The 17,813-nt window shown below is 42.2% G+C and overlaps 1 protein-coding gene across 1 annotated transcript; it reads right to left on the bottom strand.

Annotated features, from left to right (window-relative positions):
• Window positions 1–9,794: 9,794 nt before the first annotated feature.
• On the bottom strand, window positions 9,795–17,508 carry CUNH6orf52 (chromosome unknown C6orf52 homolog). Its single transcript, XM_045866117.1, has 4 exons — window positions 17,438–17,508; window positions 17,021–17,198; window positions 13,499–13,544; window positions 9,795–9,952 (listed from the first exon to the last, which is right to left on the bottom strand). Exons 1-4 carry the CDS (start codon window positions 17,506–17,508, stop codon window positions 9,795–9,797), a joined length of 453 nt encoding a protein of 150 aa, XP_045722073.1.
• Window positions 17,509–17,813: the final 305 nt, after the last annotated feature.

Genomic DNA, 17,813 nt, shown 5'->3' with positions numbered 1-17,813 from the left:
GCTTATGTGTTTCAATCCATATTGTAGATGTTGTCATATTTGTTAAAATGCTAGTAACATATTATATCTACAAACAAAATCTCTAATGTACTAAATTTCAGTAGTTCATTAAGTAAAAGACAAACAGGTGGATCAAGGAGAGAGTGGTTCTGGGTTGGTTGGTGAGTCTGTTTGTTTTTTAAAGAAAAAGAGCCCATGGAAGGACAAACAACAAAGTGAGAAAACATGCCAATTCATAAAAGGTCCCCCAAAACATGGTTTGTTCAGGGAAACTCCACAAGTTCCAGTGACTTATTTCAGTCCCTCTGTCTTTCTCTTCACTGACTCTCTAGGTGTCCCTGGACCCATGGCCCAAGGCATCTCAGATATGAGTCTTAGGCCCGTGAAGTGGATTTTCCAGGAAAATATTCATAAAGATTGCCATGGGAACACTTTCTCTCTCTCTTTTTTTTTTTTGTCCCTCATTGGGACTACATTTTTGCCATTAGAATGAAGGGAGGGGATGGAATGGCATTTAGAAAGAGAGTGTCTAGCTAGAGTAATTGTGTCTGGGTCACAGAGTGAGTGGTCAAAAATTAATAGCTCTGAAAATATGCCCGCAGATCTGCAGTAATTATTTCGTCTTAGAGATTTAGAGTTTTAGGACTCTAAGGAGCTTTGGAAATCCTCTAATCTCCCTCATTTTATAGACATGGGAACAGAGAGACTAAATGACAATCCAGTGAGAGGCAGAACTGGGAATAGAATGTGGCCATCTTAACTTTGAGTCTAGGGTTTTGTCCCTATCACCCGCTTCCCCTTAAATCTAGTTTTTTTGTAGTGATAACTACATAGAATCTAGAAATCCTGGAGGTTCTAGGAGATCACTTTAAGTGTTAACATTTGACCAGCCTTCCCCACTCACATACGTATTTGTTTGATGCAGGACCATTTACAAAATTCTTTGGCATGTTTTGTCTTCTTGGCTCATGTATCATCCTTAATGTACATGCAGGTATGAGAATGACCTCCTATTTGTGAACCACAACAGAGATTCACTCTGGTTTTGTTCTCAGTCACCTTCAAGGCAACAGTCTGTGGAAAGCCCTTCCTCCCCCCTCCCTCTTCCTCTCTGTGCCGGAACACGGAACCCATCTCTGTCAGTGTTTTTCACGGCTTAGTCTACAGAGAATGCCACCATGTGACAAGGTCTCACTGGTCCTTAATGAGAAGAAAAAAAACCAGTGTAGCAAGTTTTTCTTAAAGCTAGATTTCTTAGCTATGAAGTACTATCCTTTCTTTGAAATTAAGTTCTTCCTCTTTCGTTTTTATACTAAGATGCCCTATTTAAAAACGAAGTGATGGGAATGGATGATGGAAAATCCAAAAGTAATAAAACCAGCAAACAAATAAATAATAAAACAAAAAGTTGGCCATTATAGATTTCACTTTAAAAACATTTTTTTTAATCCATGAAATCAAAATGTCTGTGAGAACAACGTCTCTAGGCCATTGCTCTTTTTCAAAGTGCTCATTGGAGAGCCTGGTTGGCAAAGTCAGTTAGGTGTCAGACTCTTGGTTTTGGTTCAGGTTGTGACCTCAGGGTCGTGGGATCAAGCCCCACCTTAGGTTCTGTGCTCAGCGTGGAGTCTACTTGGAACTCTCTCCACCCCCACCCCGGCCCTTTGCCCTTCCCTGCCGCCCCCATGTTCTCACTCTAAATAAATAAATAAACAAACAAACCTATCTTTTAAAAAAAGTGCTTGTTAACCATTTGTGATGAAAAGCCAGTTTTTTTTTTCTCTCCAACCAGCTGTGGAGTGATGTCTTTATAAAAGACAATAACATAAATTAGAAAAATAAAATGCTGCTTGGATGCCGCAGAGCTATCAGATTGTTATACGAGTTTCAAAAGCTGCTCATTTTCTTCATTAACCTTGCAGCAGACTGATGAAGCATCAGCAGACCAGCTCCAGTCTGCAGAGCACCTTTTCAGGACACTAAATGTTTCATTTACAACATCACACTCTTTCCAACACCACGCCCTGCAAAGGTGTGATAGGCTAAGGGGTTCTATGGTCCAATCCAGTCAGGAAATGTTCAGCGTCTTTCATCTGGTTATATGGGGAATAGTATTGCAGTATTTCTTTTTCTTTTTTTTTTTAAGATTTTATTTATTTATTGGTCAGAGAGAGAGAGAGAGGAGCACACAAGCGGGGAGAGGGGCAGAGGGAGAAGCAGGCTCCCCGATGAGCAGGGAGCCCGATGCAGGACTTGATCCCAGGACCCCGGAATCATGACCCAAGCTGAAGGCAGATGCTTAACCTAATGAGCCACCCAGGCGTCCCAGTATTTCTTGAACTTATTTGGCCACAGAACCACCACTCCCTTTTTGGGTAATCTTTTTTTTTTTAAGATTTTATTTTTATTGTTTTTAAAATTATATTTAATTTTTTAAGAAACGGCCAAACAGTTTTCCAAAGGGATTGCACCACTGTACATTCTCACCTCCAACATGGGGCTCGAACTCACGATCTCTAGATCAAGAGTGCCATGCTCTTCTGATTGAGCCAGACAAGTGCCCCAAGTATCTTTTTCAATGTCTTTCTCTTAACTCTACTGTTCCATAGATCACAGTTTGGGAAGTAGTGCTCTGAAACACAGCATATGTCCGTGACTTGGAAGAGACCACTAATGTCACCTTCCTCATGCTAACTTTCCATTTGGAACTCCGAAATGAGCCATACTGGAAATGTGTGGATGTGTTGGTGTGCCCACACTTCTTCCCATGACTGCGCTTCATTAAGAAGCAAAATTAATCCAGTGTTTTCCTCTCCCTGTGCCAACGGATATCACTTCTGAACCTTGCCTCATTCCTATGACCTCCACCTGCTGTTTCAGTGAAACTCCTGAGCCTTGATACTGTTACGGAACTGGACTGGATCACCCGACGGAAGAACCACATGGCACTTGGAGATCTTGGAGGACAGGAGGTTTATTTAACGCCGGCAGGCTCAGAAGAGAGTGGTATCCAAAGGTCTGAGCCGCGAGCACAAGGTGGGTAATTTATATACTTCTACTTCTGCATACTTGGCACTTTCGGCATGTGCGCAAAGCGGGGCAGGGAGAAGAACCCGGAAGAGCCCCGGGGCAAGGACTGGGACTCTCTTGCTGGCTAGGTTGGCCATCTTAGGACACAGATTTTCCTTATCAGTACCTTTCGCCTTTCTTTAATTAGCTCAACTAGCCCCTTCCTGTAGCCGTTTCCCCTCATCCTTTCCTCCTATGCCCATGAATTCACCACTTGGTTTGCAGGTAAAGCCATCTTTATCCTTCAAATTCTTCCTTTACCCTGTTGCCAGAGCCTTCTTTTAAAGCCACAAATCCAAGCATGCCACGCCTCTGCTTACAACTCTTCCCTACCTTCTCAGTAGAGTCCTGTGACAAGGGACGAGAGCATCCTAGCCCTGTGCCTCCCAACCCTGAACCACCACCACCGCCCCCACAGCCACTGTGTGCTCAGAACCCGGGAGCGCTTCAGGCATGTTTTCCCATAGGGTAGGATGGCAGCTAAAGGAGTAAGAGAGTTGAAAAAAGGCTAGAGGAGAACAGGACATTGTGAGATCAGGCTTCTCAAGGGACTGGCAGCATAACCTGTGGGGTACCCTAGGTTTCTGTCAAGGTGAACAGTTGTGGGGAGGAAGAAAAAGGAATGTGTGGCTTCTAAAGTTCTAGCTTGGACAGAGGTGGTACTCAACAAGAAGGGACAAGAAGAAAAGGAGTACGTTCCCTGGGAAGGATGTATTGACTGCAGATCCACTGGGAGAAGGGAAATCCTTCACTTCCAAAACTTCCAATGATACACATAGCATAACTGTAGTGAGGTCATGAAGGATGGTCATAGCGGCCATGAAGCTACGGATGACTTTAAGGAAATCCCCTCACAATGAACTGAATCATCCAAACCCTTGTTTCTTGACTATACAAAGATGGTTAGGTGCAGAAAAAAAAAAAGGTACAATTTGAGACCATAAAAAATAAAATCCACCACCTTGCATAGAGATTTATTTCTACATCTTGATCTCATTATAACTTCCATAGTACTCTGTTCGTCTCTGGGACATGCATTATATTTTATCTTGTATTTTAGCAGTTTGGGAAGTTTCTTTATGAGCCTCTCCAGATATGACCAGATGCCTGATTCATGCTGCAAATCTGAAGTGGGATGTCTAATATTTGTTTATTGAATAAATTAGTGCTATAAGTTTCTGTAACTTCTCAGTTTGAAACTTGCATTCTCCCACAAAATTCTCTTTCAGATTCAACCCTGCTGCTCATGCAAATGAATGCAGTTGATAGATTCCCTTGCAATGACCTGTTCATTGAAAAGTGAAGAAAGAGCATATCTTACATAATAAGCACTCATTTTAGAGAGTCCAAAGAATCTAAAATGGTTTCCTTCTCAGGAATGTAAAACGTTTTCCTTTGGGTTATTTTCTTTTGTGTTTTTTAAATATTTTGTCAGAGAGAGAGTGATCACACAAGCAAGGGGAGCGGCAGATAGAGGGAGAAGCAGGCTCCCTGCTGAGCAAGGAGCCCAATGTGAGACTCAATCCCAGGACCCTGGGATCATGACCTGAGCCAAAGGCAGACACTTAACTGAATGAACCACCCAGGCATCCCTTACTTTGTGTTTCTTGATGTCTTGTTCATTCGTGATCACTGTTAAGATATGAGTGTCTATGGACCTGGTTACTTACAGGATCTATAAATCTTCCAGCATGTTTGCTAACAAGTTTGAGCTGGAGTCATATCCATAGGAATGCCTAGAATTGAGGATTCATGAGAGAGCCCTAAATCATACTGAAATCCCAGTGGAACCAGATTGGTATTTGCTCCTAAATTATGAGCTACTTTAAAGAATATCCTACAAATAAGAATATACTACAAATATGAATATACTGCAATAGGAAAACCAATAATTCTCATTTTGGAATACGTGCCCTACTTTCACCCCAGATCTTGCCTAAAACATATTGCAGACCTATGGCCAGTCTGTGAACTTGCAGTAAGAATATCCTCAAGTCACTCTGAAGACAGATGACATTGGAACAAAGTTCAATCTTCTGCACTTGGCACCTTGTCGCAAGTGGCTGTTTCCTAGTGCTTAACCACCAATCTAATCCATTTAATCAAAGTCCTTACGCATTTTGTGGGTTGCCCCAATGAAGGAGATAAAACTAAGTACCTTTCCCCATCTTTCCGAGAGGAGGGTCCAGCTATTTCATACATAGAAAGTCACCGTAAAGCTAAGCAAGATCCTTCTTGTGCCAAAAATCATTAAAGGATTAAACATGCATGGAATTACAGGCCAAGAGCATTGTTCTCCCAGGAAAAAGGTGCAACCAAACCCCTTGAATTTTGTGAGCTTTGTGAAAATTGGTCTCACTTCTTAGCGGAAGCATTGGTTACCAAGAAGAAAGACAGTGGAACTGGCTTTTGAGGTGGCAGTGGTCTTTGTCCTCCCTGGCCAGATAGCACCTTGGGGAATGTGCTAGTGAGCTAAGAACACTGATTGACAAAAGCCCTATTACTTGGAACTCAGGCCTCTTTGTACAAGATGCCCTGGTAACAGAATGTAACTCCCAGCCTTCAGAACCTGCTGCATTCATATAAGCATTATCTGCAATGGCCAAAACATGGAAGCAACCCAAGTGTCCATTGATGGATGAAGGGATAAACAAACTCTGGTGTATACATAACAATGGAATATTTCTCAGTCATAAAAAAGAAAGATCTTGCCATTTGCAACAACATGGACCCTGAAGGCATTATGCTAAGGGAAATAAGCCAGACACAAAAGATGACATATTATATGATTCCATTTATATGAAATACCCAAAAGAGGCAAATCCACAGAGACGGAAAGTAGAACCATGGTTTCTGGGGGGCTGGAAGGAGTAGGAAATGTGGAGGTATTATTCACTGGGTACAGGATGTAAGTGTTGTAGGTTGAAAGAGTTCTGGAGACAAATGGTGGTGATGGTGGCACATCAATATGAATGTATTTAATATCACTGAACTGTACCTTAAAAATGGTTATGATAGTAAATTTTACATTATGTGTATTTTACCAGCAAAAAAAAAAAAAAACAACACTTTTTTTTTTAACCCTGCTGCAAAAGTGTTCTATTCCAGCACCTGTGAGGGCAGCCCCTGCAGGAAGGTCAGCTCCCACCACCCCACCTGGGCCAGATCTTCACTAGTGTGGGTGGGGGCTTTGCCATCCTGCAACCCAAATCTTTACCTTTCTCTGGAGTTGAGAGCCCAAAACTTACCCTCCAGTAATAGCAGTAAATTCATATAGTTATCCATCTCCCCTCTCCCACCTCTAAATCCCTCCAGGGGAAGTACATGGGGCTCAAGCATTGCTTGATTGAACATGGCACTTATTAATAGAGGTAAAACTAAGAACAGTCCATTACAAATTTGGTAATTTGGGAACACCTATTTGGCATGCAAGGTGAATAATCAAGTAAGCAGTAAGATAAAGATACACATAATGTGGAGCTCAAAAGAAAGGTCTGTGCTGCAAACATAAATGTGGCTTCTTGCCCAGAATGCATAGAGTGGAATAGGAGTGGATGAGTTTACCCTGAGAAAAATGTAAGACAGAACATGCAGTCCTCAGAGGTTGTTAACTAGCAGAATGAAAATGGAGACCACCACCCAAGTCTTTCTAACCTGCCCACATGGGATGAGCAAATTAAGAACTTGATTTAAATTTGGACACACTGGGTTGCAATGAGGGAAACTGAACCAACAATGGAATTGTATGGGAAACTTAATGATTCCTGAAAATGATTGGGTACAAAAATCAAAAACTAGAGAATACACACCACCTGACTCTCTCCCGCTAGCATGACTACTTGCTTCTCTCTGTAAATTAACTTTATCCCAGAATAGGAGACATTGCTACAGCAGCTCCTGGGCCCCATCTCTCCTAGCTTCACCACCAGAGGGCTGAGTGTCTTCAAAAATTTGAGCGAAGATTTGATGGTTCAACTAGGTCATGAGATCATTCTGGCCAATCTACTGAGGCAGGTACTGTGGCTTAGGCTGTATCAGAGCCCAGGAATAGAACAGTCATCAGCTGTGATCAAGAAGAAGGGTCACTGAGTGTCCACAATAGCCAAACTATGGGAAGAGCCCAGATGTCCATCCACAGATGAATGGATAAAGAAGATGTGGTGTGTATATATATATACAATGGAATATTACACAGCCATCAAAAAAATGAAATCTTGACATTTGCAATGACATGGATGGAACTAGAGGGTATTATACTAAGCGAAATAAGTCAATCAGAGAAAGACAATTATCATATGATCTCACTGACATGTTGAATTTAAGAAACAAGGCAGAGGATCATAGGGGAAGAGAGGAAAAAATGAAACAAGATGAAACCAGAGAGGGAGACAAACCATAAGAGACTTTAATCTCAGGAAACAAACTGAGGGGTGCTGGAGGGGGCACAGGGTGGCTGAGTGATGGACATTAGGGAGGGTATGTGTTGTGGTGAGTGCTGTGTGTTGTGTAAGACTGATGAATCACAGACCTGTACCCCTGAAACAAATAATACATTATATATTAATAATAATAAAAAAGAAAATTAAAAAAAAGAAGAAGGGCCATTGAGGATAGAAAAGACCTCACCAGAATCCCAAGATTTGAATACCACCTGACTAGTGCAGTCCGTTAAGCATCTGACTCTTGGTTTCACCTCAGGACATGATCTCAGGATCGTGGGACTGAGCCCCGTGTTGGGCTCTGCGCTCAGTATGGAGTCTACTTGAGATTCTTTCTTCTTCTCCCTCTACCCCTCCCGCTCATGCACGCTCTCTCTCTCTTTTGTTCTCTTTCTCCCAAATAAATAAATCTTAAAAAAAAAAAAGAATCATTCTAAGATTTGAGTCAGAAAAGCATGTCCTAGAAAAGATAGGCTGACAGACAAAACCAAGTGCCAACTATACAACATGCAGACTGTTGAGGCAAAAGCCTGTTTACCGAAGGCACAGTGGATAAAGGAAGTAGTGATGCCAGCCACATCCCCTCTCCCTCTTGTTTTTAAGACAGGTCACATCTCAGTAACTCTAGGACTCTTGCTGGCCTGCAGATTCCTGCTGAAACCCCAATAGAGTTCACTCAAGGAAAACTGAAGCACACCATTAGGTCTCAAGGCACCCTACAACAATCAATGTACACTACCACAGGCCCACCCTGCGGTCAGCTCACAGCACTTCCATCCTAAGGAAGAGCCTAATCCTCCCAGGCCCCATCTCCATGAAGGCTACTCGATCAGAAGCAAGGGGCCATAGGTCCACACAATCCTAAAGTTGCCTCATCAGACACTGGGGATCCATCTCATTGGCCCAATGGTTTTCTTGTTCTTCAGCAAAACATCGTAGTACCAGAAATTAAAACATTTTTCCAAGTAGTGGTCATCAGTAAGTGGTGAGCACAAGGTTCCATCTCTGGTTTTCTTAGCTCTCTGCTTGCAGAACAGAAATACTTCCTGCCCTTGCTCTCAGGTGCTCATCTGCATGGACACAAGAACCACAAACAGAACTGTGAAGTCACTGTTGATTATCTATGACCCACATTGATCCACAACATAGGCCCAATGGGGGTTATCACAACCAATCAGGTCACTGTTAACTCTCAACAGAAGGACTTGAATAGGTCTGAGGACTTCACAGGGCCACACCAACCAGTGACAGATGACCCGTTACCCAGAAATTTACTAGAGGCATCCAACTACACCAATGTCAACACTGTAAACATCTGTGTTTTTGTCCATTTCTCTCTTGTTTAGAATGGAGAGCTCCTGCCCCTTTCTGCAGCTATCATTGGTTCCAGTTGGCAGTAATCACTGCTTTTCCTACTGCATTTGCCACTATCTGGTTTCTATCACGAGGAGTCCTCTGCTCACATTCAAATTTGTCCCCATCATCACTAACCTGAAAATTCTGAAGAATCATTGATCTCCAATAGAGATATGTGGTCGTTCTTGCCTTCTCTGCCCCACAACCCAGCATTTGCTACCTCCCATTGTACCCTCGTCCCATTTGGTAATAGAGGATGTAAAGACATCCTCATGCTTAAGCCGGATGTTTATCCTTTCATAGGATTAATAGTGATAAGCAGGAGATCAGAGGCAGTGTGGGCTATTCCAGCAACAGGGCAGGAGCCTTTCCAACATATACATTTATGCTGATAGTTTCATTTTATCTTTCACTCAATTCTTCTCTTATTCTAAATCTAGGCCTTCTTAATCAAATATTCTCAATTTCTGCATGTTAGGATATATATTGCCCCACCAAGCTGAGTTTCATTACAAAGCTGCCCCAAACTTTAAAGGATCATCGTTCACCTGCCAACTTCTGGCTATGAATTCCCATCAAGACAGATTATGTGCTACCATACTCTTTATATATTTACACGTCTATCCATTAATGTCCCAACCGGTTCACGTCAGGCCCATTTTCCTATTAGACCTATTTTCAAATGTCTTATAGTTCAGCTTGGTCTACCATGATAGTTAGGTTATCTCTTCTGGCATTTATTTAATATAACACACTTCCAGAAATGGATGTGCTGGTAAAGTTTATTTACATCACATTTTATCATGTCAGTCACAATCAAGACCTGGAGATCTGCATTTACATATAGCATCCAGTACATTCCTGGGAGAATTTTTGTTGTTGCAAAAACAAAAACAAAACAGGAGGCAATCAATAGAACAGTGGGGTAGCTTAATGAACATCATGCTTCTCCAGGGGCTCATCTGGGATTTCAGAGTGAACCGTATCCAAAGGCTGCCAGTGGCAACTCATGAGAGAGTCGTAGAGTTCCTCACTTTTCATCATAAACTCCTTGTTTAATTCCTCAATATTCACATGAAGGTTTGGATCTGGAGCCAATTAATGCATATGAAAAAAATACGTTTTATAGGACACATATTGGCAATGGCTTAAAATCAGAGTTTCAAAAAAAATGAGCAGGAAAATATTGCAGACATTTCATGTTAGAATTTTTAAATTGCATGTTTCCTTTCAATAAGATTTGAAAATAGAAATTAAAGCTGGAAAAGCACCACTACCAGACTCAATGAGCATCTCTATGGTGGAAGAGATGGAGGAGATGGATGGACTCAAGAGAGGTTTGGGAGATGAATGGACAGTATTTGGAAATGGACTCACTTTGGGGCTAAAGAGAAAGGGAGGGTCAAGGACGAGCCCAGAGTTTCTAGCATGAGCCCCTGGGTGGACACTGTAAGGGAGCCCAGACCAAACCCATAGGATGGGGCTTTGAAACAATAAACATGTTGCTTTATTTGCTTAATTAACAGGTTGATGTAAGTGATGCAAACTATATAGAGCAATTAATTCAGAAACAGAGGGAAGCCTGGCCTTTCATCTTTAAAACCTGGAACCCTATGATGAGGTGGTGTTAAGTTATCATGAAAGCATCAGACCTAGATATTACTTCCAAGTTGCTGGGTTTCCAAGGTTTTTAATGCCATCCCTTGTTTTGTCTCCCTGTTCTGAATGTAACCAAAGAAGCCCTCTCTTCCTTTGTAATTTTTGCAAGCCTTAGCTCATTCAGGACTGTAATTTTTTTTACTTCCTAATACATGGGATCATGCTACTCCTTTGTATTTGTATGCCTATTACAGGCTAAATGTTTGTGTCCCCCCCAGATTCATAGGTTGAAACACTTACTTCCAATGTGATGGTATTTGGAGATGGGGACTTTGGAAGATAATTAGGGTTGGTTGAACTCATGAGGGTTGGGCCCTAGTCTGATGGGATTAGTGCCCTTACAAAAAAGGATACCAATACTGGTGCGCTCTCTCCCCCTGCCCGGTGAGGATATAATGAGAAGGTGGCCATCTTCAAGCCAGGCAGAGACCTCTCACCAGGCACTGAATCAGCTCGCACCTTGATTTGGGACTTCTCAGTATCCAGAGCTATGAGAAATAACTTTGTTATTCAAGCCACCCAGTCTGTGGCATTTTGTTATAGCAGCCTGAGCTGACTAATATCCTTCTATACTTATTTTAGAACCAAGATCATCAAGGAGGCTTAATGCATCATATATGTTTCATGAGCTACTTCCTACTTTCTTCTCTGGAGTCATTCATGACTACGCTGTCCAATTCTTATTCTTTAGAGCTTCCCATCTCTTTTGAACTACATTTCCTTTGAGAGCTTCTGGTCATAAAATTAGATGCTTCTATTGTTTTGTTTTTTTTCCTTAACTTTCTAAAAATTTTTTGTAAGATTATTTATTTTGAGAGAGAGACAGAGTGCTCAGGCAGGGGGAGGGGTAGAGGGAGAGGGGGAAGCAGACTCCTCACTGAGCATGGAGCTGAAGGCAGGACTCCATCTGACAACCTGAGATCATGACCTGAGCCAAATCAAGAGTCCAACGCTTAACTGACTGAGCCACCCAGGTGCCCCGTGAAATTCTTTCTTAAGGTCAAGCCCCAGGGTCCTTTCCTTCACTGCTATGGGCAGTTGTTTGTTAGAAGGCTCCTGGCTTTGCAGATTCCTGGTGGCAGGAAAGGTGTCAGCACCACCATGCTTATGAGCAGACCACTGCCTGTCCTGTCATCTACGGCCTAGAAAACAGACACACTGTGGTCAGCTATGAACCCCAGATTAATGATCTAGGCCCTTCCAGTGACGTTGGCCCTAGTGGTAAAGAAACCCACAAAAGACAAACTAATTACATCTTCCCTAAACCTGTGGGCCCTCGAGACCAAGCTGTCCACCACAGTAGGCACTCACCACATGTGCTTACTGAGCACTTGAAATAAGGCTAGTCCTCATGGAGATGTGACGTAAATACACACTGCATTTTGAACACTTGCTATTAAGATTTTTAAAAATCTCACTTTCATATTCATTATATGTTTAAATGAAATATTTTGGGTATAGTAGGTTACAAATATTGAAACTAATTTCATCTACCTCTTTTTAGTTTGTTTGTTTGTTTGTTTTTTTTAATTTGGCTACTAGAAAATTTAAAACTGTCTACGTGGGTGGATTTGTGTTTCAAATCACATTTCCCCTGGACAGAGCTGCTCCAGCTGTACGAAGAGCTTACGCGAACCCCTGAAGTGGCTATTACCTGCCAGATGCTGTTAAAACACTTAAAAGCACTTTAGAGCTATTGTCCTCACACTTTCTAAGAGGTTGGTTTTAACATGCCATTTTACAGGCTGATGCCCTGGAGATGAATTTGTCTGGAATTACAGAACTCATAAGTGAGATCTGAACCCTGGCAGTCTGCATCCAGAAAGCACACTCTTTGTAGGTTTTCCTCTAATCTTTATTATGTCTGCAGGACTGATGAAAGCAGGGAGATTTGACTCATGCTTTAACCAGAGTGAAATCCCCGAGAGCTGGAATGTCAGCCAAATATATTTCAATAAAACTAGAACTACCCCATAGCATTTAAAGATTTCTTTTAAACATCAGTTGCATTTCATTTGAACACTGAGCACCTGTTAACCTGCTGACTTAGTCACTGGGACTACAAAGTCACAAGGCAGTGGGTGGTTTTGGTCTGGTGGGGGAGCCCTGGAGGTGGGGGAAGTGATAAGAAGTAGGCAACGGTCTTATCTCTGCCTGTCTGTCCCACTTCTCTTTCCCATAACTTAAGTAAAACAGGCCACTTTCTTCCTTCCTCGAAGAAGACACAGTCAGAAACATGTCCTGCTCTGAGCAGATGCACTTTGTTCTTTTCAAAACAGATCAAGAACTACAAGGAGCACTGCCTGACACCACAGACAGGGCCTGTGATGTCCTCCAGGAACCAATAACCCCGAGGGAAGCTAGGAGGCCAGGCCACAGTGATCACCTGATACTTTTCCCCTTAACAATCAAAATTAAAGCAGAATTAAGGGGCACCTGGGTGACTCAGTCAGTTAAGCGTCTGCCTTCAGCTCAGGGTTCTGGGATTGAGCCCCATGTCAGACTCCCTGCTCAGTGTGGAGCTGGCTTCTCCCTCTTCCTCTGCCCCTCCCCCTGCTTGTGTGCTCGCTTGCTCTCTCTCACTCTCGCTCTCTGTGTGTCAAATAAATAAATAAATAAATAAGATAAATAGATAAATAAATAGAATAAAATCTTTAAAAAAATAAAAAATAAAGCAGAATTAATCCCAAAGTTTACATTTATGGAAGAAACAGATCTTAAAAACAAGTTACTGTCTTATTGTTTGGAAACGTACCCATTTCCTAGTCCTTCAGAAAAACCCAAACAGGTGGCTTTACTCAAGCTTCCCACAGAAGCAGTTTCCCAAGACCAGACAAATTGCTGAAGAAAATGGCTTACGTGACCTACGTAGGAATTTTCCAGTAGAATCTCTCAGCTACTAGCTAGCTGAGTAATGAGTAACCTGGAATGGGTTAGTTTTGTTTTCAACCATGGCCACATAGGGTTTCTGTTACCTTCTAGTGGGTCTTCATCTTGCTTCTCTGCCAGAGCTCTGCTTTCCTATAAGGAAATCAGGATGTTAAGAAAAAATAATTTTTTTCTTAAAGGTTTATTATCAACACATGCTTTTAAAGAAAACATTAGCTGTCAAAATGATGAAGGACTATAATTATAAAATAGGTGGATGAAGTCAACAGAAGAAAAAATCATAAAGGAGGAACATGCCTGACAAAGACCTCAGGGCTCTCTGAAGCTTCTGGGAACTAACTGGCCTCCCAGGGCCTCGAATATGAACCAGACACCAGGGACCCAGGTATCCAGACTCCATAGTCCCTGCATTAAATAAATGCCCAACTCTCTACCTGGTGGTCTACCCTTCCTTCCAGATGACAACTTGCAAAATCTTCATGAGCACATTCTCCCTGTAGCCTTCTAATCATACCCCAAGCCCATGGCTCAGATAAGGACCAGGACAATAGGTGCTTAAGCAGATGCAGAGACTATAGAAAAGCAAACCAGTCAATCAAAGAAGTAAATTCCAGAAGCACTCCCCAAATAAATCTTGGTTGGTTAATCCAGACCCTATTGGCTGTCCTGGGACAGTGTAAGTTTCTATGACTTCTCTCCATAGGCACCTGTTGGGAACTGTCTTTGTTAAGGATGTACAGCTGTTCCAAGGAACCAACCAATCCAGGAAGAGCCCTGGTAGCTCCTGGCACCAATGAACTCAATTAAGCCTCCCTTGCTAAGAAGATTGAGATTATATTGAAAGCCAAAGACCCCCTAGTTCTTCTTTTCAATCTATCTGAAAGTATGCCTCCCTTTCCATCAGAAATAGATCCTGGTTTTGAAAATAAATTATATGTTACCATAAATTTAATTTCACCGCTGGCATGTTTTTCCTATTTAGAAAGGGCTAAGACAGTCAGAGTCTGTGCTTGAATGAGGCATTTCTTATAATGCAGTTTCCAAATAACTTCACATTTCCTCCTTTTCAACACGTGTTCTGGTAAATGTGGATCCTACATTACCAGGGTTCAGGGAGCAGATACTCTCTGGAGATGGAGGTTTCTCTTTGTGTGAGGGGCACCTGGGCAGTGCTGGTATCCTTGAAGAAGGGCACATCTAGTAACTGTTTTCCTCTGCTAGTGGGAGTTTGGGACAGATGCGCTTATGGAGCCCAAAGACCTGAGAATCATTTTGAAGATATTCACATCCTCTGATCTTAAGACACAATGTCAAAATGCAGAGGGCTCTCAGGAGGCTAAGCTCTTGGAGAAATAAGAGCTAAGAACACAGGCGTGCTATGGTAGGGGAAACGGGCAATAAACTGTGACATCTGGCAAAGGTCACACTTTCTTAGGCAAGACTAAAGCAAGGGCATGTGAGCAAAAGATGCCCGGCACAGCCTTACCATCTGGAATTTTGATGATCAGCTTCATAACCAAAACTCCCGCCAGGAAAGCAGGCAGGTGGCACAAGAATATACTTATAATTCTTGAAACTGCATATTATAGTAATAATTTGCCTGGAGTGGGATGAAAATCCCAGAAGGTGTCAACAAAAATGGAGAAAAGAAGGGGGGGGGAAAAGAAGAGAAAAAGGGGTATTAATTTCTTTTTAAAATGTTACTTATGTTTCTTTGTTCTTTTGTTGTTGTGTCTTACGGTCTTATTTCTTTGTCCAGTGTTAATTTCTTCATTTTCTCACTAGTACACAGAAATCAGGAATCACTTTCGTTCCCAAAGTTGCTAATATACTCAAACCTACACTTCTCTATTTAAGATAGAGGTAACCACCAGAAGACACATAGACCATTTCCAAAAGGTCAAAAAAGGGAAGGGGTAGAAGAAAGAAATGTGCTAAAACCTCAGGCAATGTAGCAAAAGATTTTTATTTTTTTTGTAAGTGATGCAATATCAAACATCTGCTAAAAGGCCGACTTGGGTTTAAAAAGAAAAAGCCAAGAAATCTAACAAGATATTTTATATAGAAGAAGGCGCACACCTAAAACAGACTTGAAAAACTGAAAATGAAAAGTTTGGGCAAAACCCCCTCCCCCCCCAAAATGCAAGTTTTAAAAACTGAGGGCTTAAATATTAAATCTAATTCTGGGGTTAAGGCACAGGCCATCCCACAAGGAGGACATTACCAAACAGACTGGAGAGAAAACTAACACTTTGACTAAGTGCTGATTTCCATAATATGTAAGTATCTACACAGTCAGAAGAAAGGGGCACAACCAACAGAAAAAAACGTGGGCAAAGGACATCAATGAGGTCACAGAACACAGATACCAAGAAACAGTTTAAAAGGTATTTGCCCTCAATAATAGACATATGGCTTCCTCACTTGTCACATTGGTTAATGACACGCAGAAACATAGAGAGGCAAGCATACCCCCAGCAGCCATGAAAAGTGTAAATTTAGGCAAGCTTTTTGGTAATTTGCTGTCTGAGATTTTAAATGTTATATCCTTTGATCCAGACCTTCCACTTCCAGAATTTTTTAAGATTTATTTGAGAGAGTGTGTGTGCATGAGCGAGTGTGCAAGCAGGGGGAGGGGAGAGGGAGAGGACATCTCAACCAGACTCTTCGCTGAGCCCAGAGCCCAACCCGGGCTCGGTCTCCTGACCCTGAGATCATGACCTGAGCCAAAATCAAGAGTCAGGACGCTTAACGGACTAAGCCACCGGGCGCCCCTCTAGAAATTTATTCTTAGGCAAAAACCACTCAAATACTTGGAGATAGGTAAAAGTTTTTAAAGCACTGAGAACATTCAAAATGTTAGTCAATAAGGGATGAGCTAATATCACAGCACATCCAAATGGGCAACTTTTAAAGAAAGCTCTTTATTAAAAGGGTGAACTGGGTGGGTGGGGGGGGGGGCAGTGACATCTAATGCAACCTATAAGCAGAAGCAAAGAGTAAACCAGTATGTACTACTCAGTCTGTTTTTGCTCAAGTCTCCCCCAACTCCCTAAACAAAAATAAAGCCCAATCACCCTGATTTACGAAGAGTAGAAGGGAAAAATCTAGAGGATGTAGATGCACTTGAACAGGACTTTCTTCTAAAGGGGGAGGAGATGGGGAAGAGGGAAGGGATGGGGAAAAGGATGGCGAAAGCTTTCCCTTACTCTAGTCCCTCTGTGTGATTTCAGAAATAGCTTACTTTAGTAACCAAGATATTAGAATATCTTTGATAAGCGTGTTAATGTTTTCTGCTACTGCAAAACAAAACTACCTCTAGTCCTATTTTAAGAGTAAAATCAATTGAATGGTCATCTAAAATTTAGTAGTAAGAATTTAGGCACAGACGTCATCAGCCTAGGATTTTGTTTTTGGAAGATAGTAATGACTTAAATTGTTCACCGAATTTCTTCAGTCATCAGCTTTTACTCTCTGGTATTAAAATGGGGAGCAAAAGCCACGGCTGTGGGAATTGGAATGAGAGCATCTGGAGGAGTGAAGACAGGAAAAAGATGCTTCTATGTTGGGCACGCGGATGATCTAGGAATTATTTCAGGGAGGGATACCTTAGGCGGGACCAGAGTTTCAGCTGGGGGTCCAGAGGTCTCCCGCACAGAAAGGTCGAGTCCATTTCCATCTGCTGCACAGCCACAGGTGGAGACAGAAAGGGAGTAACCGCTGTGCTGGTGTTCAAACCAGTTGCCGGAGTGGTAAGCTTGGCAGGGTTGGAACACTAGCTTCCCCCTAGTAGTGGACAGGAGACAACAGGAATGACCTCACCAACCAAGGCAGAATCATTCAGAACCCCAGGACTCTTTCTTCTTTCCCAGGAGGCTAAGGGGTAAGGGTAAGGATGATTTCTGCATTAACTGTTTAAGAACACCTATTTCCAAAGCAATAGTTGGTAAATTGCCAAAAACCATGTAAGAAATAGAGCACGGATGGCCTGTATTTTCATTCAGAGTAGGGAAAAAACAGCTTACCTTTGCCAGTACCAGTAATAATGATTTTGTTGAGCTATTCCAAAACCTGCAAAACTCTCCTGCCCCGCCATTTATCCAGAAACTTGGCAGAATGAGACCAGGTCTCCACAGTTCTTATTCCTGTATCAGAAATTCCAGGTAAGGGGGCTAACACCTCTCACGCCAGCATATACCTCTCACAACTGCCTGAGAATAGTAATTACACTTAGTGACAATTCCTGCTAGGCAATGAATTGCTTGACTTTCATTACAATGGGGTTAAGGTGTGGTTGGAGCAGGAGTCCATAGGGGTCACCTGGGGGGACTTCTGCAAACTAAGGAGATGGCTTTAAGCCTGCTAGCCCCCCTCTACCAAATGCTGGCCCCAGGGAAGGTA

The sequence above is a fragment of the Mirounga angustirostris genome, unplaced genomic scaffold, assembly GCF_029215605.1.
Source record: "Mirounga angustirostris isolate CCGP_5_RB_7025 unplaced genomic scaffold, mMirAng1.0.hap1 SCAF_8, whole genome shotgun sequence".
Taxonomy (NCBI): Eukaryota; Metazoa; Chordata; class Mammalia; order Carnivora; family Phocidae; genus Mirounga; species Mirounga angustirostris.
This window is presented reverse-complemented; position numbering and strand designations above follow the sequence as displayed.

Bases quoted from the DNA above. Each gene is read 5' to 3' on its own strand.
- CUNH6orf52 (XM_045866117.1), bottom strand. From the start codon at position 17,508: ATGGCGGGGCAGGAGAGTTTTGCAGGTTTTGGAATAGCTCAACAAAAT. The intron at 13,545-17,020 runs GTATCCCTCCCT...ATTTCCTTATAG, and splicing joins AAACTCTGGTCCCGCCTAAG to GAAAGCAGAGCTCTGGCAGA. The intron at 9,953-13,498 runs GTAACAGAAACC...AATTGGCTCCAG, and splicing joins AGATGAAGACCCACTAGAAG to ATCCAAACCTTCATGTGAAT.